This window comes from Mustelus asterias, chromosome 15 (assembly GCF_964213995.1).
Source record: "Mustelus asterias chromosome 15, sMusAst1.hap1.1, whole genome shotgun sequence".
NCBI lineage: Eukaryota > Metazoa > Chordata > Chondrichthyes > Carcharhiniformes > Triakidae > Mustelus > Mustelus asterias.
Genome location: NC_135815.1, coordinates 61,227,335 through 61,254,817, shown reverse-complemented (window position 1 = coordinate 61,254,817; position 27,483 = coordinate 61,227,335). Strand labels below are relative to the sequence as shown.

The 27,483-nt window shown below is 44.1% G+C and overlaps 1 protein-coding gene across 4 annotated transcripts in view; it reads right to left on the bottom strand.

Annotated features, from left to right (window-relative positions):
• LOC144504532 (AT-rich interactive domain-containing protein 1B-like) overlaps positions 1-27,483 on the bottom strand; it is a 602,681-nt gene that overhangs the window by 52,869 nt on the left and 522,329 nt on the right. For 2 of the 4 annotated variants that reach the window (XM_078229967.1, XM_078229968.1), the window contains 4 exons: positions 26,923-27,081; positions 23,094-23,300; positions 20,553-20,757; positions 5,104-5,236 (listed from right to left, as the gene is read on the bottom strand). In XM_078229967.1, the coding sequence (XP_078086093.1) occupies positions 5,104-5,236; positions 20,553-20,757; positions 23,094-23,300; positions 26,923-27,081 (704 nt within the window). The remainder of the gene's footprint in view (positions 1-5,103; positions 5,237-20,552; positions 20,758-23,093; positions 23,301-26,922; positions 27,082-27,483) is intronic. The other 2 variants (XM_078229969.1, XM_078229970.1) reach the window with 1 other exon arrangement.

Below are 27,483 nucleotides of genomic sequence, written 5' to 3'. Positions count from 1 at the left end.
CCCTAATTAGACTCCGGACTGGAAGCATGACTGTGTCAGACCTCCCCAACTTGGGTTTGCAACACTGAATGGGATAGTGTAGGGAGACCCCTTGTAAAAGGCAAAGTAGGAGGCCGCCCCATCGAGTTCCTATGGGACACAGGGGGATCCCGTACCACTCTTAACACATCCCGTGACCTCCGCTGCACTTGGCCTACCAGGAAAACAATAATGTTAAGTGGCTTTACGGGACATTTACAGGAAGGCTTGGAAATAGACCCATTAGAATTTCGACTGGGTAATATAATATGTCATCACCCAGCTATCTTGGTTAAACTCTACCCAGAGGCAGAGCACATTCTAGGGTCCGATCTGATGAGGAAATGCAACCTATCGTTTGACCCCGCTAACTGTTGCATTTGGCAAATGCCAACCACCTGTCAATCCCCAGTCGAGGTGGCCACTGGCAGATACGCAGAAAAACACCCCGTGGGTCTGGACTGTGCGACACACACAAGCAGTCTCAGACCTCAAACAATCCCTTGCACAAGCCCCTGCCTGACAGGTACCCAACCCTAAACTCCCCTTTGCCCTTGAAGTAGCGGCCACTGACAGCACACTAGCTGCCGTGCTCCTCCAAGAACGGCACGGACGACTCGGCCCAATTGCTTACGCTTCCCGCATACTAACTCCGGTTGAACAAAGTTTTTCTGTGCGCGAAACCCCCTTATTATCAGTTTTCTGGGCAGTGCACCGCTTTAACTACATAGTCAGCTTGAACCCCCTCACTATACTTACAGAACACACCCCCATACAACTACTGCTGAACGGCCGAATTAAAGATGGGACGGTTAGTCAAAACCGTATTGCACGGTGGACACTCTCATGGAGGGTCGAGACATTGCGGTCAAATACACCCGGGTCCCCACATTCCTGGCAGACAACCTAACCTACGTCGGGGAGCCCCATGAACGCCAGGTTCCGGCAGTAAAAGACCCCAAGGGGCCATTTTTGCCAAAACAAAAGGGGGGAGGAGCCAGGGGAATCAGCCAAACCCAGGCTCAGGACAGTTTAAACATTTTTGTAGATGGGTCATCCATGGTGGAAGAGGGAAACAGGAGGACAGGGTGTGGGATATACGTGGAAGACCAGGAAGGCAAGCCCCTGAGGGAGATAGCCTTAAAACTTCCAGCACACATGAGTGCACAAGCTGCAGAATTGGCAGCGATAGCATACGTAGTCAGCCATCCTGACCTGTTCCCCACAACCGCGGACATACACTCCGATAGTACGTATGTCTGCAACAGTTTAACAGACTTCATGCCCCTATGGGAAGCAAGGGGATTCATATCTGCAGATGGGAAACCTCTTCCATCAGCCCCACTGTTAAGATTTATCTTCCAGGCTGCCCAAGACCGGGAGTATGGCATAATTAAAGTAAAGGCCCACCACCGCACCTCCCCACTTGGGAACATAAGGGCGGATGAATTAGCCAAACAGGGTGCTAGAGAGGGGAAATTTTGGCTACCAATAGTTACAGAGCGAATTGAAGCTGTGACTGTTGCCAGACCAAGGTTGAAGACCTAAAACAAGCCCAGAGCAGTGACCAGGACCTGAAACAAATTCAGGAAGGGGCAAACCCCGCCTCCTTTGAAAAATGGCGAGACGCAATATCGGTACAGGATGGGCTTATCCTTAAGGACGGCCTATATGTGGTCCCAACCAGGGACCGTAACCAAATCATTTTCCAAACCCACCATGTCCAGGGCCATCAAGGGGCAGGAACTACAAGTGAACGAATCAAAGGATTGTGTTGGTGGCCAAACCTAGAACAGGATGTGCGGCATTACGTCGATAATTGTATCATCCGTGCACAGAACAATCCTGATAAATATGCCCACAAAGGGGAACTGAGGCATACTCGCCCTGTGGAAGGTCCCTGGACAAATCTCCAGATTGACTATATTGGTCCCCTACCGCCCGGAGTGGGAGGTTACAAATACATCCTGGTCATCGTAGACACTTTTAGTAAATGGGTGGAAGCTTTTCCAACCCGCACTAACACAGCCAAGGTCACGGCTGACATCCCAGTGCAGCACATATTCACTAGGTGGGGCCTTCCCCGCAGCATCGACTCGGACCAGGGCACTCACTTCACTGCCCAGGTAATGCAACGCGTAATGGAATTGTTCGGGATGAAGCAACAATTCCACATTGCTTACCACCCCCAATCTAGCGGTGTAGTAGAGAGGATGAACCGTACCCTCAAAGATATGATCCGTAAGACCATTCAGCAGAACAATCACTCCTGGAACAAAGTCCTCCCCTTCATATTAATGATAGTGCGCAATTCCGTATCTGGTTCCACCGGATTCACCCCCCATGTCCTCATGACCGGGCGACCTATGCGAGGAATTGAACCTTTAATCGGGCTCGATCTGTCCGGGCCCGAAGTCACGGCCCTCACCCACGAAAATGCCGTGAGAGCCATCCTAGAAAACATACAGGCTGCGCAACAGGCTGCAGCCGTTAAGATAGGCAAACGGAAGCAGCAAAGTAAGGCCTATTTTGATGGCAAGGTAAAACCCATCGAATGTGAGGTTGGGCAACAGATAATGCTCAGAGTCTTCCAGCCTCGAACGTTCTTGTCCCCCAAATGTGCCGGACCCTATCCAGTGGCAGATAAGGCCAGCCCCTCGGTATACAAGGTCATGGTAGACCACAAGAAAGCCGGGTGTTATCATGTGAACCAAATGAAGGCATTCGGCTCCCAGCAAAATTTTCACCAATACCATGTCACCCTGGAAGGAGTCTTTGAGTCACAAGGAAGCCCCAACCCTCACCCCACAGCACCGGACCTCAACCACAGTCCACAATCTGTACCCCACGTTATCAACCCCCACCCAGTATCCCCAGGAACAGCACACGCAACCTCGGTCCCTGCCCCAATTTACAGGGCTTCAGGAATAAAACCCCGGCCCTGGGGACCCCGACGGAAAGGATGGGGAACCCGCAAACCTTACCCCCTGTGGCGCCCCTGGTACCAGGACTCCCAGAACCGTTTGACCCGGCGCTCACTACCAGAGGTGGTAAAGCAGTGGGTACCTGGCAGCCAAAGCCCGCCCACATAGGTTCCCTCCACTAAGAAAGAATCAGGACGTCACAGTCCAGATTGTAAATAGCTTTATCCATCCACGCCACGCATAACCCAATTGAAAAGGGTTTCTTATCTGCCCACGTTATACTGCGTCATAATTTTCCGACACACCACAGTTTGGTTGTGGGGTGAAGAATCTATTGTTATACTGTGCCATAGTCCTCCAACAACAAGGACACATGCCACAGACCCAACATTTTATTTTCACGCTCTGCAAACTCCTTACCCCACTCAACCCCATCAACACTGATTGCCGACCAACCCTTCGTATGACACTATTGGGCCTTTATTATTCCTTTACTTATTTCTTCGTTTTTAAAAAAAAGAGTCATACGACATTCTAGTAAAGAAAAGGAAAAGAGAATCAGGTATTAATAAGAATTAACAGGTGCTACCTTGATCTTCCTCAGAATGAACTACATACTTCTCTGTTATCTGGGACTCCTCGTCTCAGACCGAACCACAGACACCACATCAACCAAAGACCAGAAGATCAGCCTACGATACCCCGGATATATGTTGTTCACCCCACACCCGATGGAAGAAGGAATTTCTGCAAAAACTCGGACTCGACAAGGGCCATCCGACATCGGGAGAGGCTCTACAATCAAGAGCCTTGATACTCTCCCATCTATATTTAATATGTATAGTCACTTGTCATTTTGTACTGTTTATTGCTTTGTTTTGTATATACCCGATTGACGTATTGTTTTTTAAAATTATTTCACTTCATTTAAATTTGTTGGTATTATTGTGGGTTAGGGATGATACTGTCAACCCCAGATTCGGGGTACTTGCTTGTTAAGATGGTTTGGTGAGAATTGTGAGATCTGGTTTGCTGACGTTCATTGGATCAAGAGGAGGGAATGTGGTGATATAAACAGGGCCTCGTTTTAAGGCTGATAAAATTGGATATCCTAAATTAAAGAATTGGGCATATTAAAATCAAACACAGTCAAACCTCAAGCAGGCCAATTGTACAAATACACAAACGTGTCTGCGCCTGACCCATCAAAGGTCGTTACAATCTACTGATACTTAGCAGGAGATCATTGCACCTCATTGAAATGCACCGGCCTATTGTTAGAAGCCCAGATCGAGCCAGACTTTCTGTCATCAAGAGTTCCTGTAGATACCTTATCTGATAAGTTATACGTAAGCAACAGCATGGAGGTGGGACACCTGGGGGCGGACCCTGGTGTCCTGTCAGGCAGACATCAAGAAACCCACTGGGTATTGGAACCCCCTCCTGGAACCTCATTGGCCAGAAGCCAGAGAAGTTTCTGGTAAGGCAAGCAGGCTGGGGGATAAAGGGACACATTTTGAGACACACTGGAGCGAAGGCTCGACGAAGGAGACGGCCTTGCCCATTCGGAAGACTGACCAGAGAAGGAAGGAAGAAGCTGCCATCGAGACTCACCTTCGTGACGGTGGACCAGAGGGACTCAGAGAATCGGGCCTGCAGTTCAACCAAACCATCTTTACGGGTAGTATACTTGAATCTGCTGGGGTATCCTCTTGTTTTATGTGGGTAATTTAAGGGTTAATAGTGTTATTATTAATAAACTTGTTGAACCTTTACTTGTGTTTGTCCTTTGTCCATCTTGCAAATAAGGACACCGGGGTAATACCTTAGAGTAAGCAAACTGGTCGAAAGTATCTGAGAATTAACAGGTACAACAGTACCTACACCACAATGACTGCAGTGGTTAAAGTAGACAGCTGACCGCCACCTCAAGGGCAATAAATACTGGTGTTGCTAGTGATGCTCACATTCCATGAACAAATAAAAAAATCTACTGTAATGGCATTAGCAGTTCTAACTGATGAGTTGATTTGTCTGCACATCTCTAACGATCAGCCTAAAGGTTAGATAATGGTTCCACCTTTTCTGTCGTGGCAAAAGTAATCAATTCTCCATTTGGGAATATCAACAAAATAGTTTTGATGTTTTGCTTTCTCCATACCTGTTCCCCTGAATAGGTGTCATTTGTCCATGTGGTGTTGATACAGGTGTTGGTGGCTTCAAATCTCCGCCTTCTGTCACTGAACTGCTGGTAGATTGTGGTGTCTGTGGTCCTTGCAAGGAACCTGAACCGGCTATAAAATAAGAAGAGTTAGTTCTATTCTTCATAATGCTTGTGAGCCTATTAATTGATTCAAATGGGGATTTATTGCTATAAAGCAATACCTTTTAATCTTCGTTAAATTATTCTGATGCTTAGTATTGAAATGTTCACAATATAAAACCAGTACACTACATAATGAAATGCTGCATTCCACATCTAACATTGCCCACACAAATGATCAAGCCTGCTCGGAGATTTGTGGCTGAACACCTGCCCTACAACCATGCAACAATTCTAAAATTGAGCTCTGCAGTTGCAAAAAGCTTTAGCGCGTAGATGCTGCTTTCCAGAACTTCACAAAGAGGGAGAAATTTTCATTGAGTGGCAGGAAACAACTGACATGTCTAGTTTCGACTGTCTCGCCTACTATTCAATCAGTAAATGTCAGTCGTTAAGGAACTATTCTCCACTCTGAACATGGCGACATGAAGAGAACTGATCTCTGCAGCAAACCAATGTCAGAGAGAGAAAATACTCTCAGGGAATACAGAGAGAATTGTAACATAAGGATCAATTCCCTTTTAGAGCACACATTTATTAACCTACTGCAAGAGAAGTGCTGCAATTAGGGGTGACAATTTCACGACTTGTTTGGTTTGAAGAAGGGAGAAAAGAACAGCAGAAAACAGACAAATTTCGGAAAATTTTAATTCAACATCTCTTCATACTAAAAATGGTTTTCTCCAGGTCAATTTTGTAATGTTGACATGTTTAAATGTGTTAAAACATTTTGAATTTTACTACTTTTGTCTTTTTTTCTGAGTAATAACTACACCATTCATTCCACACTGTAGCAAAAACTAGAGGAATAAATATACAATAGTATAAACCTTTTCCCAGAGGTGACAATGTATTCACTTAAATAAGACCTTTGATCCGGACCTTCAGAGCACCCTCCATGCTCTCATCCCACGTACTCCCCGCGTTGGAGATCTCTACTGCCTCCCGAAGATACACAAGGCAAACACACCCGGCCATCCCATCGTATCAGGCAATGGGACCCTGTGCGAGAACCTCTCCGGCTATGTCGAGGGCATCCTGAAACCCATTGTACAAAGAACCCCCAGCTTTTGTCGCGACACTACGGACTTCCTACAGAAACTCAACACACATGGAGCAGTTGAACCAGGAGTGCTCCTCGTCACAATGGATGTCTCGGCACTCTACACCAGCATCCCCCATGATGATGGCATTGCTGCAACGGCCTCAGTACTCAACGCCGATAACTGCCAGTTTCCAGATGCAATTTTACAACTCATCCGCTTCATCCTGGACCACAATGTCTTCACCTTCAACAACCAGTTCTTCATCCAGACACACGGAACAGCCATAGGGACCAAATTCGCACCTCAATATGCCAACATCTTCACGCACAGGTTCAAACAAGACTTCTTCACCGCACAGGACCTTCAACCGATGCTATACACTAGATACATCGATGACATTTTCTTCCTTTGGACCCATGGTGAACAATCACGGAAACAACTATATGATAACATCAACAAGTTCCATCCCACCATCAGGCTCACCATGGACTACTCTCCGGAATCGGTTGCATTCTTGGACACACGCATCTCCATTAAGGATGGTCACCTCAGCACCTCACTGTACCGCAAGCCCACGGATAACCTCACGATGCTCCACTTCTCCAGCTTCCACCCTAAACACGTTAAAGAAGCCATCCCCTACGACAAGCCCTCCGTATACACAGGATCTGCTTGGATGAGGAGGATCGCAACAGACACCTCCAGACGCTGAAAGATGCTCTCATAAGAACAGGATATGGCACTCGACTCATCGATCGACAGTTCCGACGTGCCACAGCGAAAAACCGCACCGACCTCCTCAGAAGACAAACACGGGACACGGTGGACAGAGTACCCTTCGTCGTCCAGTACTTCCCCGGAGCGGAGAAGCTACGGCATCTCCTCCGGAGCCTTCAACATGTCATTGATGAAGACGAACATCTCGCCAAGGCCATCCCCACACCCCCACTTCTTGCCTTCAAACAACCGTGCAACCTCAAACAGACCATTGTCCGCAGCAAACTACCCAGCCTTCAAGAGAACAATGACCACGACACCACACAATCCTGCCACAGAAACCTCTGCAAGATGTGCCGGATCACCGACAGGGATGCCATCATCTCACGTGAGAACACCTTCTACCAGGTACACGGTACCTACTCTTGCAACTCGGCCAACGTTGTCTACCTGATACGCTGCAAGAAAGGATGGCCCGAGGCATGGTACATTGGGGAAACCATGCAGACGCTACGACAACGGATGAATCAACACCGCTCGACAATCACCAGGCAAGACTGTTCTCTTCCTGTGGGGGAGCACTTCAGCGGTCACGGGCATTCAGCCTCTGATCTTCGGGTAAGCGTTCTCCAAGGCGGCCTTCACGACACACGACAGCGCAGAGTCGCTGAGCAGAAACCGATAGCCAGGTTCTGCACACGAGGATAGCCTAAACCAGGATCTTGGGTTTATGTCACACTATCAGTAACCCCACAGCTTGCCTCCTGGACTTGCTGGCTGTCCTGTCTGGAGACAATACACATCTCCTTAACCTGTGCTTAATGCTCCCTCCACTCACATTGTCTGTATCTTTAAGACCTGGTTGGCTGTAGAGATTCGCACTCCAATCAGTATTCTGTAACTTGATTTTGTGTCTCTGTATGCCCTGTTTGAGAGCAGATATCCACTCCATCTGACGAAGGAGCAGCGCTCCGAAAGCTAATGGCATTTGCTACCAAATAAACCTGTTGGACTTTAACCTGGTGTTGTTAAAACTCTTACTGTACTTCAGTTAAATAAACCAGTGGAGGTTAGGTATGCTCACATACTTCAGACTATATAGCCAGCTATCGTACTGAGAAGATAATTTACTCAGTACGAACTCTGTCCAAATTTCAGAAGTCAAATCCAGGACAAAGCAGCCCACTTGATTGGCACCACATCTACTAACATTCAATCCCTCCACCACTGACGCTCAGTAGCAGCAGTGTGTACTATCTACAAGATGCATGCAGCAATTCACCAAAGATCCTTAGACAGCACCTTCCAAACCCACGACCACTTCCATCTAGAAGGACAAGGGCAGCAGTTAAATGGGAACACCACACCTGCAAGTTCCCCTCCAAGCCACTCACCATCCTGACTTGGAAATGTATCGCCGTTCCTTCACAGTCGCTGGGTCAAAATTCTGGAATTCCCTCCCTAACTGCATTGTGGGTCAACCCCACGGAACATGGACTGCAGCGATTCAAGAAGGCAGCTCACCACCACCTTCTCAAGGGCAACTAGGGATGGGAAATAAATGCTAGCCAGCCAGTGACACCCATGTCCCACGACTGAATAAAAAAAAATGTCATGGGGCTAGTCACTAATTTACACTGATCAGAGGTCATTTGGAGGTAATATCTGTTTATATTCAAAACCCATCCCATCTCATTTATCTTGCTATGGGAAATTTCCCATCTCAATACATGACATTTCAATTACATCACCTGTCAGTGAAGTGTTTGAGAAATTTGCTGGCGAAGAAAGACATATTCTGTTACAATTCATGCTGTCAGGCAGCAACAGAGACTCTACAATTGATGTCAAGAACTCAGTTAAGGCAGGGAAAAAACAACAGTATTACCACTCCTGATCATGATGCAGAAACCTTTGGGAAAGTACATGATAGCCACTGGATGAGTGCCCTGATACTGCCCTCGGCACTGCCAGGGTGGGATTGGAAAGGGATGGGACCTGAAGGGAGTGCCTAAAGGATGTGGAGTCTTAGGCTTTCCCACAATGGGATATCACTTACTTGGGGTGAGGCAATGGTCACGACTGGGGAGGTGGGGGGGCCCGATACTAGCAAGGAGGGATTTGGGGGTGGGGGGGGAGAGAGAAGAGAGGGTTGTCACCCTCATGCTTGCATGGTGTGTGCTGGGGAACATTTAGTGATGGGGGGAGTAGGTTGCTCCTCTGGGGTCAAAGATTCGGGGTGTATGTGGCGGGGGGGGGAGTTGCAAAGTCTGTAAGTCTGTGGAAGGGTGGGGGGAAGGAGAGTGCGTGAGCGACCTTCAACTTAACTTTGAGATTGGGTGCCCTTTAAAAATGGCAGCCCAAAACTCCATCCAAATTAGATGGTGTCCAGCCTCAAGCACATCAATCTGCAACAATTATTTTACTGGCTGTTTGCAATAGGCAGAGTACTGATCGCACACAACCCGCCCGTGCTTACAAAACTTGTAACATAATGTCCAATGTTAGATGTGATTCCACAATTGCCGAGTAATTTCCTTGACTTGCGCAAGTGCCTCACTCTCTGTTTCCTTCAATTTCTGAACAACTCTTTATTCTGATGGTTGTCTCTCCCAGATCTCTCTACCTTGTTTCTTCACTTTGATGTTTCATCTTGGACTTCTATCCTTGCCAAACATAGCGCTAGTTAAACTCCCTGTGAGTACATTGGTTCCAGCCTTGTTTCTCACTCTCTCCTCCACTATTTCTCCAGCCTAACATTAACCTAACATTGATTCTCCTATCGCGTGGCATTGGGAATAAAGTAGGGCTTTTACTACCTTGGAGGTCTGCTCTTTTAACTTTCTTGTTAGCTCCTGAAACTCTGACTGCAGGATTTGAACTATTTTCCGAACAATGTCATTGGTTCCATGCACCACAACCTCACGATGTTTCCTACCATGCAAAATGCTCTACCACCTTTCAGTGATGTTCTCTACCTTGGCACAAGGGAGGAAATGCATCATGTGAGACTCGTCAACAGTTGCAGAAACTCCTGTCCACTCCCCAGCTATCAAATCCCTTATAATCATTACATTTCCACAGTCTGCTCGACCCCCATGTTGTTATTTGCTCCACCATACCATGGAGTGTGTGTGTGTGTGTTTGCGTGCGCGCACATGTGTGGGGGGGGAGGGGGGGGTGCTTCCTTTGAGGTGGTGTCACCCTCAGACTTTGAGCACTGAAAACTGGTTCTGAGCACCTCAGGATTTCTGCAATACCTGGCTGTTCCTCCTGCTCTACCAAATGGCCTTCTACCTGCTGTTCTTCTGACCTATGTGTGGCTGAGGTGACTATTCCTTGAAATAAGAGATCATGTTTGAACCTAATAGACTTGTGATAGGACTCACCTCAGTCTTTTCTTTTCTAGCTCTCGTTGGCCTGTTTTTCCTGATAGTTATTTTATGTCAATTTTGGTGTCACCCTTGTGAATGTAGGTGGGCGGGCACTTAAATTCACGCCACTGACTGAGATGCCAGTTTGCCAGTGCTATCCTGCCCAATTGGCCCATTTTCCAGAGGCAGAATCTTAGGTGGAAGCGACGAGTTAATGGTCAGTTAAGGCCAATTGTCAGAAACAAACTGGTATTTTTGAGCCCTCTGCAATGTGTGGAACATGTCACCTGCCTGCAGATGGCCTCGTTGCGTCAGACCAGGGAACCAGCACTCTAAGCAGGCTTTGAGGCCTTCCCCACCTGCCTGATCACATCCACAGCCTCTCTGTGAAGCCTGACACTATCATGATTTTTAAAATTCATGATGGAGAAGATCTCTTTCTCTCACCTGAGATGACACGCTCCAGTTCCGAACTGGCTGGCGAGCATATCTTCTGACTTCTAACTGACCAATTCACGGAAAATCACTGTGGGACTCCCAGAGGAATGGAGGATAGCTAATGTGGTCCCGTTATTTAAGAAGGGTAGGAAGGATAACCCGGGTAATTATAGGCCGGTGAGCTTGACGTCCGTGGCAGGGAAGTTGTTGGAGAGGATTCTTAGAGATAGGATGTATGCGCATTTAGAAAGGAATAAACTCATTAATGACAGTCAGCATGGTTTTTGTGAGAGGGAGGTCATGCCTCACTAACCTGGTGGAGTTTTTTGAAGAAGTGACTAGAATGGTTGACGAGGGAAGGGCCGTGGATGTCGTCTATATAAGAACATAAGAACGTAAGAAATAGGAGCAGTAGGCCATCTAGCCCCTCGAGCCTGCCCCGCCATTCAATAAGATCATGGCTGATCTGAAGTGGATCAGTTCCACTTACCCGCCTGATCCCCATAACCCCTAATTCCCTTACCGATCAGGAATCCATCTATCCGTGATTTAAACATATTCAACGAGGTAGCCTCCACCACTTCAGTGGGCAGAGAATTCCAGAGATTCACCACCCTCTGAGAGAAGTTGTTCCCCCTCAACTCTGTCCTAAACTGACCCCCCTTTATTTTGAGGCTGTGCCCTCTACTTCTAGCTTCCTTTCTAAGTGGAAAGAATCTCTCCACCTCTACCCTATCCAGCCCCTTCATTATCTTAATGGTCTCTATAAGATCCCCCCTCAGCCTTCTAAATTCCAACGAGTACAAACCCAATCTGCTCAGTCTCTCCTCATAGTCAACACCCCTCATCTCTGGTATCAACCTGGTGAACCTTCTCTGCACTCCCTCCAAGGCCAATATATCCTTCCGCAAATAAGGGGACCAATACTGCACACAGTATTCCAGCTGCGGCCTCACCAATGCCCTGTACCGATGCAGCAAGACATCTCTGCTTTTATATTCTATCCCTCTTGCGATATAGGCCAACATCCCATTTACCTTCTTGATCACCTGTTGCACCTGCAGACTGGGTTTTTGCGTCTCATGCACAAGGACCCCAGGTCCCTTTGCACAGTAGCATGTTGTAATTTTTTTCCATTTAGATAATAATCCAATTTGCTATTATTTCCTCCAAAGTGAATAACCTCGCATTTGTCAACATTATACTCCATCTGCCAGATCCTCGCCCACTCACTCAGCCTGTCCAAATCTCTCTGCAGACCTTCTACGCCCTCCACACGATTCACTTTTCCACTTATCTTTGTGTCGTCTGCAAACTTTGTTACCCTACACTCAGTCCCCTCCTCCAGATCGTCTATATAAATGGTAAATAGTTGAGGCCCCAGTACCGATCCCTGCGGCACGCCACTAGTTACCAACCGCCAACCAGAAAAGCACCCATTTATTCCGACTCCCTGCTTCCTGTCGGATAGCCAATCCCCAATCCACGCGAACACCCTACCCCCAACTCCGTGTGACCCAATCTTCTTCAGCAACCTTTTGTGAGGCACCTTATCAAACACCTTTTGGAAATCCAAAAACACTGCATCCACCGGTTCCCCTCCGTCAACCGCACTAGTCACATCTTCATAAAAATCCAACAAGTTTGTCAAGCGCGACTTTAGTAAAGCGTTTGACAAAGTACCTCATGGTAGGTTGGTGCAAAAGGTTGGATTTCATGGGATAAAGGGAGAACTGGCTTGGTCACAGAAGACAGAGGGTGGTAGTGGAAGGGTCTTTTTCCGGCTGGATGCCTGTGACTAGTGGTGTTCCGCAGGGCTCTGTATTGGGAGCTCTGCTGTTCGTGATTTATATAAACGATCTGGAAGAAGGTGTAACTGGGATGATCAGTAAGTTTGCGGATGACACAAAATTGGCTGGACTTGCAGATAGTGAGGAACATTGTCAGAGGCTACAGATGGATATAGATAGGCTGGAAATTTGGGCAAAGAAATGGCAGATGGAGTTCAATCCAGATAAATGCGAAGTGATGCATTTTGGTAGAGCTAACGTAGGGGGGAGCTATACGATAAATGGCAGAACCATAAAGGGTGTAGATACGCAGAGGGACCTGGGTGTGCAAGTCCACAGATCCTTGAAGGTGACGTCACAGGTGGAGAAGGTGGTGAAGAAGGCATATGGCATGCTTGCCTTTATAGGACGGGGCACAGAGTATAAAAGTTGGGGTCTGATGTTGCAGATGTATAGAACGTTGGTTCGGGCACATTTGGAATACTGCGTCCAGTTCTGGTCGCCACACTACCAGAAGGACGTGGAGGCTTTAGAGAGAGAGCAGAGGAGGTTTATCAGGATGTTGCCTGGTACGGAGGGGCTTAGTTATGAGGCGAGATTGGGTAAATTGAGGTTGTTCTCACTGGAAAGACAGAGGATGAGGGAAGACCTAATAGAGGTGTATAAAATTATGAAAGGCATAGATAGGGTGAACGGTGGGAAGCTTTTCCCCAGGTCGGTGGTGACGTTCACGAGGGGTCATAGGTTCAATGTGAGCGGGGGGGAGGTTTAACACAGATATCAGAAGGACATATTTTACACAAAGGGTGGTGGGGGCCTGGAATGCGCTGCTAGGCAAGGTGGTGGAGGCGGACACACTGGGAACGTTTAAGACTTATCTAGATAGCCACATGAACGGAGTGGGAATGGAGGGATACAAAAGAATGGTCTAGTTTGGACCAGGGAGCAGCGCGGGCTTGGAGGGCTGAAGGGCCTGTTCCTGTGCTGTATTGTTCTTTGTTTGTTTGACTGGAGACCCCAATATAACCCCACCATCAAAATCCTGCACATGGACACAGTATTCTAAGTTTCGTATAATCAAGGCATAATGCATGTTAAATATAACTTCTCTGCTTTTGAGTTTTATTCCTCTAGAAAGAATCCCAATGCTTTATTTGTTTTTTTTTAGTAACATTGCTAAACTGTTACTTTTAGTGATTTGCCTATTTGAACTCCTAGATCTTTTTATGCCTCTATCCCATTTTGACTCTTATTTTCCAGTAGGTTGGCCCTTATTCCACTTTTGAAAATACTCCACCTTATTTATCTATATTGGAATTGATTTGTCATTTGCTTGCCCACCTACAAGCTTATTAATGTTTTCTTGGATTGCATCACAGTCTTTCTCAGTATTTGGCATTGTCTGCAAATTTTGACATGGTTCCATCAATTTCTGAGTTCAAATTACTTATACAAACAATGGGACCTCACGCCCAATTTTGACAGAGCTGATGAGCACAGTTGCTGGTGAATCATAATGGAAGATCAGGTAGTGTTGCAGCAGTCAACAGTTAAGTGAGAAAGGGTGAGCGATTGGCCCTGAGGCCAGCATGGCCGGGGTAGAGAAGTGATGGGGATGATGATAGTGTGTTATTGCTATATGTATTGTTTAAGGGGAATGTTTAAAGATTCCGTTTTTTTCTGCAGGCAGTTGGTGTCTGGAAAACATTTCGCTCAGATGCTGGGAGAGCACGATAATTACGCATTTTAGTCATGCAGTATTTACTTAGGATGGTGCTAATGGATTTTTGTTTATGGATGGAGATTTCCCCTAGGGCTTTGATTAAAGGAATGGAAGGTGGGTTCAGGAATGCAGGGTCATGTGATGATGTGGTTAATGGGAGAAGCTAGGCCTGTAGCAGAGAAACAGTTTTTCAGTTCTGGTGGGATTTGTTCAAAGATAGAGGTTTTCTACAAGCTGCTTTCTCTCTGCAAAATCTCTCTGAAAGCTTCAAGACTGTCTACACATATTATAGCAAGTAGCTTTATGGTTGCTAATTGCATTTAAAGTGACCTTTGAGTCTGTAAGAGGAACGTTGCTCATTTTGTTCTGCAACAGTGCTAAGTTAGAAGTTAGAGATGTTTAAAAGGGTTGCTTTAAGAGCTGATCACATGATTTGATGATTATGTCATTGGGCGTTGCAGGCTGCTGTTTTACTTTCAGTTTAGACTCTGCAGAGAACAGTTCTTTCAATAAAACCTGTTGCATGGTAGTTTGAATCTAAGTGTGCAAACCAAATCTTTTCTTTGTGTAAAACCCACAGCACTTAACAAAGTTAGGACATTACAGAAGCTTAGTTAGCTGTTTACAGCTGAAAAATATGGTGCTATTTTGTGCCTGATTTTCTAGGCCCATCTTTTCAGAAGGGGAGAAGAGGAACAAAATTGATGTAAAGAAATAAGGAAACTAGGGTAACAATACTGTCACAGACTACTGGCTCTATGACACAAAGCCACTGTACAGATCCTGATTGGCTCTCAGACTTTCTACAATCAGTAGTTTTATAATGATTTAGAGATGCCAGCATTGAACTGAGGTCGACACAGTAAGAAGTCCCACAACACCAGGTTAAAATCCAACAGGTTTATCTGGTATCACAAACTTTCGGAGTGCTACTCCTTCAGCAGGTGAGTGGAGAGGTAGGTGCACAAACACGGTATATATAGTCAGAGACTCAATTGCGTGACAATGGTTGGAATGCGAGTCTTTACAGGTAATCAAGTATTTACAGATACAGGCAATGCGAGTAGAAAGAGGGAATAATCACAACCTGTGATTGTCCCTCCCTCCACTTGCATTGTCTGTATCTGTAAAGACTTGATTACCTGTAAAGACTTGCATTCCAACCATTATCATGCAATTGAGTCTCTGTCTATATATGCCGTGTTTGTGAACACACCTCTCCATTCACCTGATGAAGGAGCAGCGCTCCGAAAGCTTGTGATACCAAATAAACCTGTTGGACTTTAACCTGGTGTTGTGAGACTTCTTACTAGCTTTATAATGTTAGCTAATCTAGGCATGGAACAACTCAGCTCTGTTTTTATTACGAGTTTCTGATAGTTTAAAGAAATCAAAACAATTAGCAGTAGACCACATTAATACTCTGTGCCAGAAATCCAGATGTTTTATGCAACCACACTCTATTTCATCCTAAAAAGTAGTAATTAAAAAAATATAGATATCATAATACATTTTACCATGGAGTTTTGCCAAGTGCTGTTGATATGGTAGCAGTTGCAAATTGCGCCAATAATTTTTAAACTATGAAACCTTAGCAATACGTAACCTGCATGATTCTTGGTTGAAAGAGAAACTTATTACAGACAGCTATCAATGTTGATCTGTAAACAGCTGCAATGAGGTGCACAGCAGCTATCTCGGGTGATCATCATTCAATCTGCTCTTTCTCAGTGTGCTGTGAATGAGAGCATGATTATGACTTGAGAGTTTGGGTGCAAAGTCAGTCAAATAAACTGCACAGGTATTGAAACAATGTGAATAGGTTAAAATGTACATTATGAGAGAGAAATCACATCCACTACTGTTGTTTATCCAATGCAATGTTTACATGCAGCTTATTTTACACCGTCACCATCAGTTAAGGGGTATAGTGAAAAGATGCTCCAAAGAGGTTCAAAGAGAAAGAATAACTTGTGGATTGCTATTCGTGTGTGACCTGTTTTCTGTGAGAAAATGGGTTTGTTTCAAATGAGGAGCCGCTACGAAATGCGTGAAAACATCAGCTATTTGTTCTGTTACATTCACCTCATTGAACATGAATTCCACGTGTGTTTTGAAGCATGGCCAGATGCAGCAGGTGTCAGTGTTGTTTTGTTAACAAGGAAACAAAGTACACATTTATCATTCTCCCTTGTCTCCACAGCAGGAAACCCCTTCACAGAGCCAAAATAACCCAGCCTACTACTGCACCTGCAACTCACAACATATTAACCTGCTTCCAATTGTGTATATTTGTCGAGCACAGACTAGCGTTCATCACAGACTCTAAATACTGTTACCACAGAGGATGGCAATATGTATATAGTAAGAAGTCTCACAATACCAGGTTAAAGTCCAACAGGTTTATTTGGTAGCAAATACCATAAGCTTTCGGAGCGCTGCTCCTTCGTCAGATGGAGTGGAAATGTGCTCTCAAACAGTGCACAGAGACACAAAATCAAGTTACAGAATACGGATTAGAATGCGAATCCCTACAGCCAGACAGGTCTTAAAGGTACAGACAATGTGGGTGGAGGGAGCATTAAACACAGGTTAAAGAGATGTGTTTTGTCTCCAGACAGAACAGCGAGTGAGATTCTGCAAGTCCAGGAGGCAAGCTGTGGGGGTTACTGATAATGCGACATAAATCCAACATCCCGGTTTAGGCCATCCTCATGTGTGCGGAACTTGGCTATCAGTTTCTGCTCGGCGACTCTGCGCTGTCGTGTGTCGTGAAGGCCGCCTTGGAGAGCGCTTACCTGAAGATCCAAGGCTGAATGCCCGTGACTGCTGAAGTGCTCCCCCACAGGAAGAGAACAGTCTTGCCTGGTGATTGTCGAGCGGTGTTCATTCATCCATTGTCGTAGCGTCTGCATGGTTCCCCCAATGTACCATGCCTCGGGACATCCTTTCCTGCAGCGTATCAGGTAGACAATGTTGGCCGAGTTGCAAGAGTAGGTACCGTGTACCTGGTAGATGGTGTTCTCATGTGAGATTATGGCATCCGTGTCGATGATCCGGCACGTCTTGCAGAGGTTGCTGTGGCAGGGTTGTGTGGTGTCGTGGTCATTGTTCTCCTGAAGGCTGGGTAGTTTGCTGCGGACAATGGTCTATTTGAGGTTGCGTGGTTGTTTGAAGGCAAGAAGTGGGGGTGTGGGGATGGCCTTGGCGAGATGTTCGTCTTCATCAATGACATGTTGAAGGCTCCGGAGGAGATGCCGTAGCTTCTCCGCTCCGGGGAAGTACTGGACGACGAAGGGTACTCTGTTCACTGCGTCCCGTGAGGAGGTCGGTGCGGTTTGTCGCTGTGGCGCATCGGAACTGTTGATCGATGAGTCGAGCGCCATATCCTGTTCTTATGAGGGCATCTTTCATCGACACGGATGCCATCATCTCACATGAGAACACCATCTACCAGGTACACGGTACCTACTCTTGCAACTCGGCCAACATTGTCTACCTGATACGCTGCAGGAAAGGATGTCCCGAGGCATGGTACATTGGGGGAACCATGCAGACGCTACGACAACGGATGAATGAACACTGCTCGACAATCACCAGGCAAGACTGTTCTCTTCCTGTGGGGGAGCACTTCAGCAGTCACGGGCATTCAGCCTTGGATCTTCAGGTAAGCGTTCTCCAAGGCGGCCTTCACGACACACGACAGCGCAGAGTCGCTGAGAAGAAACTGATAGCCAAGTTCTGCACACATGAGGACGGCCTAAACCGGGATGTTGGATTTATGTCACATTATCAGTAACCCCCACAGCTTGCCTCCTGGACTTGCAGAATCTCACTAGCGGTTCTGTCTGGAGACAAAACACATCTCTTTAACCTGTGTTTAATGCTCCCTCCACCCACATTGTCTGTACCTTTAAGACCTGTCTGGCTGTAGGGATTTGCATTCTAATCAGTATTCTGTAACTTGATTTTGTGTCTCTGTGCACTGTTTGAGAGCACATTTCCACTCCATCTGACGAAGGAGCAGCGCTCCGAAAGCTTATGGTATTTGCTACCAAATAAACCTGTTGGACTTTAACCTGGTGTTGAGAGACTTCTTACTGTGTTCACCCCAGTCCAACGCCGGCATCTCCACAATATGTATATACACAGTGACATCCTGAATCTTTGTTCAAATACAATTAATTTAACTTCTGGAATGATCTGAGCCCTAAAAAGGAATATACTTTATAAATATTTCATTGTAATTTTCTTGTTTGAAGTCTGAGAAAGAATGCAAGTGTGCTAACAACTGTGGTTCACTCTCTTCAGGTAATGTTCCACTCTTCAAATCTGATGTTATCTCCACTCTCTTGAAAATAAAACCACCCTTGACCCACTGTTGTTGCACACTACTGCTTTTCTAACCTCTCTTCCCTCTACAGGTCCTTGAACATATTGTTGCCTCCCAAATCTATGTCCTTTATTCTTAGAACTGCACGTCTGAATCCCTCTGTTTGGTTTTCCATCCTGCCACAGTAATGAAACAGCTCTTAATAAAATCACAAAAATGATGTCGTTTGCGACTGTAAACTATTCCTCCTTGTTCTTCTTGATCTGCCTACATTCTTTGACATGATAGACCATACTATCTTCCTTCACCGCTTCTCTGCTGCCTTCCAGTTGAGCCGGAATTGCGCTCGTCTGATTTCATTCTTTTCTATCTGAATATAGAGAGAATCATCTTCAATGGCTTTTCTTCCCTTTTGAGCACCAGAACCTCTGATGGCCCACAACTCATCTCTCTGCTGCTCCTTGGCAACATTATCTGAAAACAGTATTGGTTTTCACATGCATGCTGACGGCACACAACTCTACATCACCACCACCTCCCTGAACTCCTTACTGTCCAAACTGTTTGTCCAGTACTAGATGAGTAGAAATTTCTGCCAAATAAGTAGTTGGAAACAAAAATCATTGTCTTTGGTCCCTGCTACAAACACCCTTCCCATGCCACTTATTTCACCCCTCTCCTTGGCAATCGTCTCATGCTGAATCCTAATTGTTACTAACCTTGTTATCATATTTGATCCCGAGAAGAGCTTTTCATTACATATCTCTGCACCATCCCCAACCCCTAGTTCCAGTTCTGCAACATCACCCAACTTCGCCCTTGCCTCAGCTCATTTACAGCTCAAAGGGAAGAAAAGCCATTGCAGATGATTCTCTCTATATTCAGATAGAAACTCTCATCCATGTCTCTACTGCCTCCAGACTTGACTTTTCCAATGCACGTGGCTGGTATCTCACAATCTACCTAAACTCATCCAAAACTCTGCTGCCCATGTCCTTACTCATTGTGTTGCATTCTATATCACATCTGTGCTCACTGACCACATTGGCTTCCTTTAAGCAATGCTTCATTTTAAAATTCTCATCCTTCTTTTCAAATCTCTTTATGGCTTTGCCCTTTCATACCTCTGTAGTCTCCTCCAGCCCCACGACCCTTTATCTGTGATCCTTTAATACTTGTCTCCTGTGCATCTCCAATTTTAATCGCTACGTCATTGGTGACATTGCCTTCAGTAGTCTAAGCCTTAATCTATGGAATAAACACCCTAAACTCCTCTCTTTCCTACTTTAATATTGCCCTTAAAATCTACCTCTTAGACCAAGTCTTTGGACATCTGCTTATGTTGTTCAGTGTCAACCTTTGCTTTATAATATTCATGAAGCATCTTAGAATAGAAGAGAATAGAATCCCAACAGTACAGGAGGAAGCCATTCAGCCCATCAAATCTGCACCAACTCTTGCCCAGGCTTACCCAGTAAATCCAATTATTTACCCCACTAAACCCCTAACCTATATATGTTGGGACACTAAAGGGCAATTTAGCATGGCCACGCAACCTAATCTGCACATCTTTGGACTGTGGGAGAAAACCCACGCAGACACGGGAGAACAAGTAAACTTCACACAGATAGTTACCCAAGGCTGGAATCGAGCCTGGGTCCCTGGCGCTGTGAAGTAGCAGAGCTAACCACACGGAACCATTGTATTGGGCTATATAAATGCAAGTGGCAATAAACAAGGAAGCAGGAGCTACAAAAAGCCATCAGTTCAAATGCTTTCTCTCTGTAGTTTACAAGAAACTTGTATTTAAGCTAACAGTGAAAACACAAGAACTTTACCAGAACTCCAGTGCTAGCTAGTACTCACCTGGAGAAGGTGGCTGTATCTTGGGCTGCTTTTTGGATTCAGCAGAACTGAACATCTCAGGAGGGGGGTCCTCTCCACGCTCAATCTTACATTCAAAGGCAAACAGGTACTGAATGTACTGCTTCTTTAGTGAGCTGGCTGCACTGCTTGATGTACCTACGCTCAGGGCTGTTGCCAGCTCACGCCATTTTTTGTTTTTGTTAACCTAGAGAAAGATTATGTTAAAATCAATGAGAATCTGATTGAATATTTCCAAACACCTTTGAGAGTCAGTGCATTTTCAAAGAAGAACTTTAGGAATTGGATTGTGCTAGGGCCGAGGGAAAGTGGGGAACAGAAATTGTAGAAAGAATATAAAGCTCAAGAGTCACAACATGGAGAATTGGAAACTCCAGTTGCCTAAAACTTTGACTCACCTAGATTAGTACAGTCTTATTTAATCAGACTAACTAGTTGGCATGCCGTAAGCAAGACGTTCCCTATCTTTTGGGTGAAGGGATAGAAAGAAACAGGCAACTGACTTTATTTTTTCTTTAATGAGTTTAGATGCACAAAAATGATAGGAAATCTGGCCTTCAAAGCTTATGGAGGGAGGGGTGTTCCTTTCCAGTTTTATCCTTTTATTATTATTTATTCCTCATTACATTTTTAATTAGCATACCCTGGAGATCTTTAGGAATTTCATTAAAAAAGGTATTGTGGCTTTGTGTCTCTGCTATAGTTCTGCCCAGATTCAAACGGAATGGTACTGAAGGTCACGGAGTTTTAAGTATAATGATTTGCGCTTGGAACCAATTGGGATAGTATGCATGAATGTTCACACTAGATCAAAAAATCCAGATGACTGAAGTAATCAGCTATTTCCCACAAAATTAGCCACATCCTAAAGTTGAAATTCTGAGTTTCTGTCAACTGCAAATTAACTGTTTGGGGAGTTTGTAACATTGTGCCCACAACGTGGGGTCCAGGCACTAGTGGTCACATTAATTCAGCAGCTGTCAGCTGAAGAATGACCGAGATCTCTTAATCCAGTCACTACAATTTATTTTAAATGTTTTCAATTCATGTAAACTGATCTGCCCTTGCTACATGAAAGACCTGTGCCAGTGGACAATTAAAACCACACAGTGTGTCCTGCTCTGTTGCAGTATTTAGTTAATTGAAGATAGCAGGACCAATACTCAATTGTTAAGTGCATTACCTCATAATTTTCAGCTTCACTCTGATGGGTTCTTGATTTTTATGTGACCACTCCACAATTCCCCTGACCCCACCACCAGCAACATTGAGACCCCCCTAATCGAGTATCTATCATGATTTTGTATGTTTAATTATGCTTCTCGTTTGTGCAGGGGAAATTTTACACTCGGGCTTATGCTGAGGAGTTTGTGCAGAAACTTCTGCATAACTTCACCAAGGCAAAACTGTTCCGTGTCCAACTCATTCTTTGTGCATTTTACCAGTTGTGCCCTTAGCAGAAATTTCATGCCACAACTCCCAAGACATTGCTGTAGTGAGGTTCAACAACACACCAATGCACAAATTAATATATACATAATAATCCCCAAGCTCCAGAGAATTCAATATAATGAGATACATCATGGAAAGCAGCAAAGAACACATTTTACAAAACAAATAACAATAATTGGTCATTTCTTAGTCAGCACAGATGCACAACAAAAATAATATCATAACTATAATTTGCGAATGCCTTTTTAATTTCATATATTCATTGACGTTTTACAGCACAGAAGGAGGCCATTCGGCCCATTGTGTCTATGCCAATCAACAATGATCTGACTACACTGATCCCATTTTCCAGTGCTTGGCCCATAGCCCTGGATATTATTGCAGTACAAGAGAATATCTAAATACTTCTTTAATTTTACGAGAGTTTTTGATTCAGACTCCCACCACCCTCTGGGTAAAAGAAGTTTTTCCTCAACTCAACTGGAAAAAGTGCCTTCCTATCCACCCTACCTACACCCTTCATTATTTTATACACCTGTATCAGGTACCCTTCCAACCTTCGCTGGTCCAAGGAAAACAGCCCCAGCCAATCCAATCTTTTTCATAGCTCAGACCCTCCAGCCCAGGCAGCATCCTGGTATAATTCCTCTGCACTCTCTCCAATGCAATCACATCCTTTCCATAATGTGGTGACCAGAACTGCACACAGTACTCTAGCTGTGGCGTAATCAGCATTTTATACAGTTATATAGGGAGATTACTGGAACGCTGTGAAACCTACCTGCATATACAGATACTAACGCAGTGGTCAAGTAGCCAGGAAAAACAAACCTTTGATGTGGAGTTTATATCTTGCCCCTTTCCTATATTGCAGCAACATTCTTTGAAACATTTTGAATGTTACATTGTTAATTATTAGGGCTAAAATGAATGGACAGCCATTTATACACATGTTTAGCTTGCATCAATTTGCAAAAAAAGCATCTTTCGTGGCACAAAAGTTTAAATGTCAGCCAAAACCTAACCAACAAATAATTCTGACCCACCAAAACTGTGTTGCTCTCTGCCTACCTGCGCCAAGCCACCAATTTCCTTAACACAAGTGTAAAGTCGGTAAAGGTCCAACGGCTTCTTCCCCACAGCAGGTAAAGTGATCACTGGTGTTCCTCTTTCTTCCATGAAGGATAGATAACGATCTATCCATATCTTGCGTTCCTGTTCACTCCCTAGCTCGTACAGCTTGGTTATCTTCTCACCAGTTGTGGAAGAGTTTGATTTCTGCAATGATCAGGCACAATCAAGGAAGAAATACGAAGAGCCATTTTTCTAAATACAAAAAGTGGTCTAACTTCCTGAAATAACAAACAGTAAGGAATGAAGGCTACTAGTTCTGGCATTAATTAAATAAACATCCATTATTGTGTTTCCATTTTAATACTCAAAGATCTCTCACTTCATTAGTGTAACAATCAGAACTTTAGCTCAGTAATTCAGGTGCGTGGCAACAAAAATCTTAAATACTTATCTGTCAATAACTGTTCACCATCTAATAATAAACTGTTACCATCAAAAGCAGTTTACAAATTTAACCATCTCAGTCTAGGTCATATGCATCTCCAAACTGATTCGGTATCACAACAGAAAATGCTACTAAAATTATTAAAATTGTACTTTCTTTTCACTGTGCTGAAGTTCTGATCTGTTAGGTCAATTAAGGCAAATGCAATTGTTTTGGGTCAGGCATATGCTGTGGCCACCCGATCTCATATGAGCAACAAACCTATGATTTGGATATGGATTACTTCACCATTCTAAATTCAATGGAAACATAAACCTTTTGTACCTCAGTTTTTCAAACTGAGCCTCTTTACTCAGAGGTCCATTACTGTGAATGCATCAGCTATGATCGACAAAATTTATTAATCACTAGATATTCTTGTTATGTAAGTCAGTTGTGAATGAACAACATGGAACATTATGCACTTCTTTGGTTTGGCACAGCTTGAATTTTCCCTCCACATAAAACCAGATCTAGGCTGATAACTTCTAAAAGGTATCTTTATAGACTTGATCAGGAATCGTCTAACAATTAAATACTTGAATATAGGTAAAATTGAATAAGTAGTGATGAATTATGCTGCAGGATGCACATGATTAAACTAAGTTACAATTTCATTTTTGACTGAAAATTACTATAGTTACCGCAGCATCTTTGCTTTGTTGTGATGAGGTAGTAGATTTTGCTTATTAAACATGCTAGGGGGATAAAATTACTCTTCAGAGTAGCAGAAAAGGGGTGAAACTAAAGTCAATGGAAAAGAACACTGGGCGGTGTAAGAAGGACTGCTGATTCACTATCGCCATTTTGTGCAACCGTTGAAGACCAATTTCACCTCTGCCATCTCATTTAGACTCAAAATATTAGTGACGAACAAGAAGTGAAATTGAGATTGATGCTTTCATATAAATTCCAACAGAATATTGGACCAATCAGATCCAGTTAAAGGGACAGAAAGTAAATGGACTATACTTTAAGGTATACTTTAAGGTAGTTTTAGCTGAAGAGTTTTAGCTGAAGAGATTAATCCAAGATGTAAGCTAAAAATGTGTTTTAACTGTCGAGCATTTTTTATTTCAGACAGCTACACCATTAAAAACATTTTTAAAAACAAATTGGAGTTGTGAAGCTTATTATGCAATATTTTGATGATATCCATCACTGAACACAGAATAATATACAGCTATTTTAAAAACCAAAAGTTCAACGCACACATTTATATATATATATATATACACACACACTCTAATAGCATGATCTCCTCCATAAAAACTCTTTCCCTTAATGGCATATAGGCTTTTTTCCCAAAACAAAGGGCTGTCTCAGCTCATCCTGAATATTTTTATACACTTCAAAATTTCCTAATGTAGGACTGTAAAATTTAGTCCTGAACAAAGTTGAATCCCCTCTTCTCCAGAAGGCACCAACTTCTGTAGAAATTCAGTTCAGACGGTTCAGTTCAAGTGAGGTTAAATGGTAAGGATTAGCAGGGTAAGTTAGTGTGGAAAGGTCTGTAGCTGAGACTAACTCAAATTATTTCCAATGTGTAAACATGTGCACTTTCCACTGGGCATTGCTAACCCCTGTGCAGCAGAAACCCTGGCTGGTTTTATTTTCCTCTAGTTTAAGAGGCTACATTTAATTGTGGTGTCCAAAATGTAGCCATGAGGCTGAGATCAGCTATCACAGGGCTGACTGGAAAATTAAAACCATCACTGTCTGTTCTGTATGTTAGATTAAGTAGTACTTTTACTCAATTAGCCACTACAACTCCAAAATTGATTAATATACAGATGCCCAGAAGGAATCAACAGGGTTTCACAAAAGACACTTAACAAGAATGGAAGTGGACACAATCTACTGGTTTTGATGGAAAATTTGTTAGGAGGTAGGAGAAGGAGTAGAGGTAATAGATAGGTGCTCAAATTGGCAGGATATCATAGAATCTCTACAGCGCAGAAGGAGGCCATTCGGCTCATCGGGTCTGCACTGACAACAACCCCACCCAGGCCCCATTCCCATAAGCCCACGTATTTGCCCTGCTAAGCACCCTTGACACTAAGGGCCAATTTAGTATAGCCAAATCACCTAACCAGCACGTCTTTCGCACTGTGGGAAGAAACCCGCACAGATACAGGGAGAACGTGCAAACTCCACACAGTCACTTGATGTCGGTATTGAACCCGGGTCCCTGGCGCTGTGAGGCAGCAGTGCTAACCACTGTGCCACCGTGCTGTCCATGTTGAAGGGAACACAGGGTCTCAACCTTTAACTGTAAGCAAATTGGATGAAGGAAGATTGAGCTGTGTATTAGTTTACTGACAACATATCACAGTAAATAGTGCAGATTGGAGCAGAATGTTACACTGAAATATTGATAGATCAAGTGAATGGACAAAATAGTGGTAAATGGAGTTCATTGTGGGGGAAGTGTGAGGTCATCTGCCTTGGGCTGTAGATAGATCAAAGTATTTTCTAAATTGAGAGAAGCTAGGATCAGTGGATGCACAGAGGGCTTTAGAGATCCAAGTACAGAAATCAGTAAAAACTAGTGAGTGGGTATAAAAATAACTGGAAAATCTCAAGCGAGTTGGAATACAAAAGGGGTAGATGTTACATTAAATCTGTATGGGCCTCAGCTTAGACCCCAGCTGGAGTACTGCATTCAGTGTTTTTCATCAGAGCTCTGATAAAGCATCATCCAGCCTCGAAACTTTAGTTCTATTTTCTCTCCACAGACACTGGCCGGGATTTTACGACCTCACCCAGGCGAGGCTCGTAGCATCTCGTCCGAGACCAATGGAGAATTACATTCTGCGAGCCTCGTTCGCCTTGATTTCGAGGTGGGCGAGGCGGTAAGATTCCGGCAACTGTCTGACCTGCTGAGATTTTCCAGCATTTTCTGATTCTATCTGAATGGCAGAACAGGAAGGAGACATGATGATAATATGGAAGAAAATAACCATTTTTATTTATTTTAATTTATTATTTCTGGAAATAATTGTACTAAAATGATGCAATGAGTTTCAAATTTTTCAAAAGAAAATGAGGAATGGTTGAACATTTATGTTTTTACATGTAGTCAAAAAGCCTCCAGTCTATGCACCTTGGGTAAATCTCTAGATATATTGTGGTCCATGGTTAATATTATGACTGACTGCCATTTTCTTCGGGGGAGGAACGATATACAGCACCATTATGAAAGTTAATCACTAATCAGCTGTTACCACATTTAGAAGATTACAAGGGGATTTCAAACACATTTTCTTTTACTTTAAATGATTTTCAATATAGCACACAAACATCACAAAACATACAGGTTAATAAAACAGCACCACTTACAGGACTTGATGGAGTCTTTGGCCAGCCTGGGCTGCTAATGCTATCACTTTCATCTCCATGCAATGAGGAGATGCTAGTAGAGCTTGGGGACATGGGGGAAAGGATTGGAAGGTTGCCTGAGGTAGGGGGCTGAGAAATACTCTGAAAGCTGTAGCTATCCTGTGGTAGCGGGACAAAAATACAAGAAGGGCAGGGCAAGGTTCATTCAAAAGAAGAAAAAATGTTAAATCAACTTTAACTTACAGGTATAAACAGTCACATAACATTTATAATTGGTATAAATTTGGAAAATTGCTGGAGCCACCATGCTTAATTTTAAGCTTAAATGAGATGCTTAGCGCATGAGTTTTCCCCGTGAAGGAAGTCATTTACCCAGTTTTACAAAAAAGCCAAAAAAGCAAAATACCAAGAGCCTTTGCTGCTGCAGCAAGGAAGCCATGACAAAGAGGCAGAGAAAACGGCTGCAGTTTATAAAACTAGGCAAGCATCTCTCTAACACCTTAAAGCCAAATTTGCCACCGTTTTAAGTGCCTTTAGAACCAATAAATTTCAGATCCATTT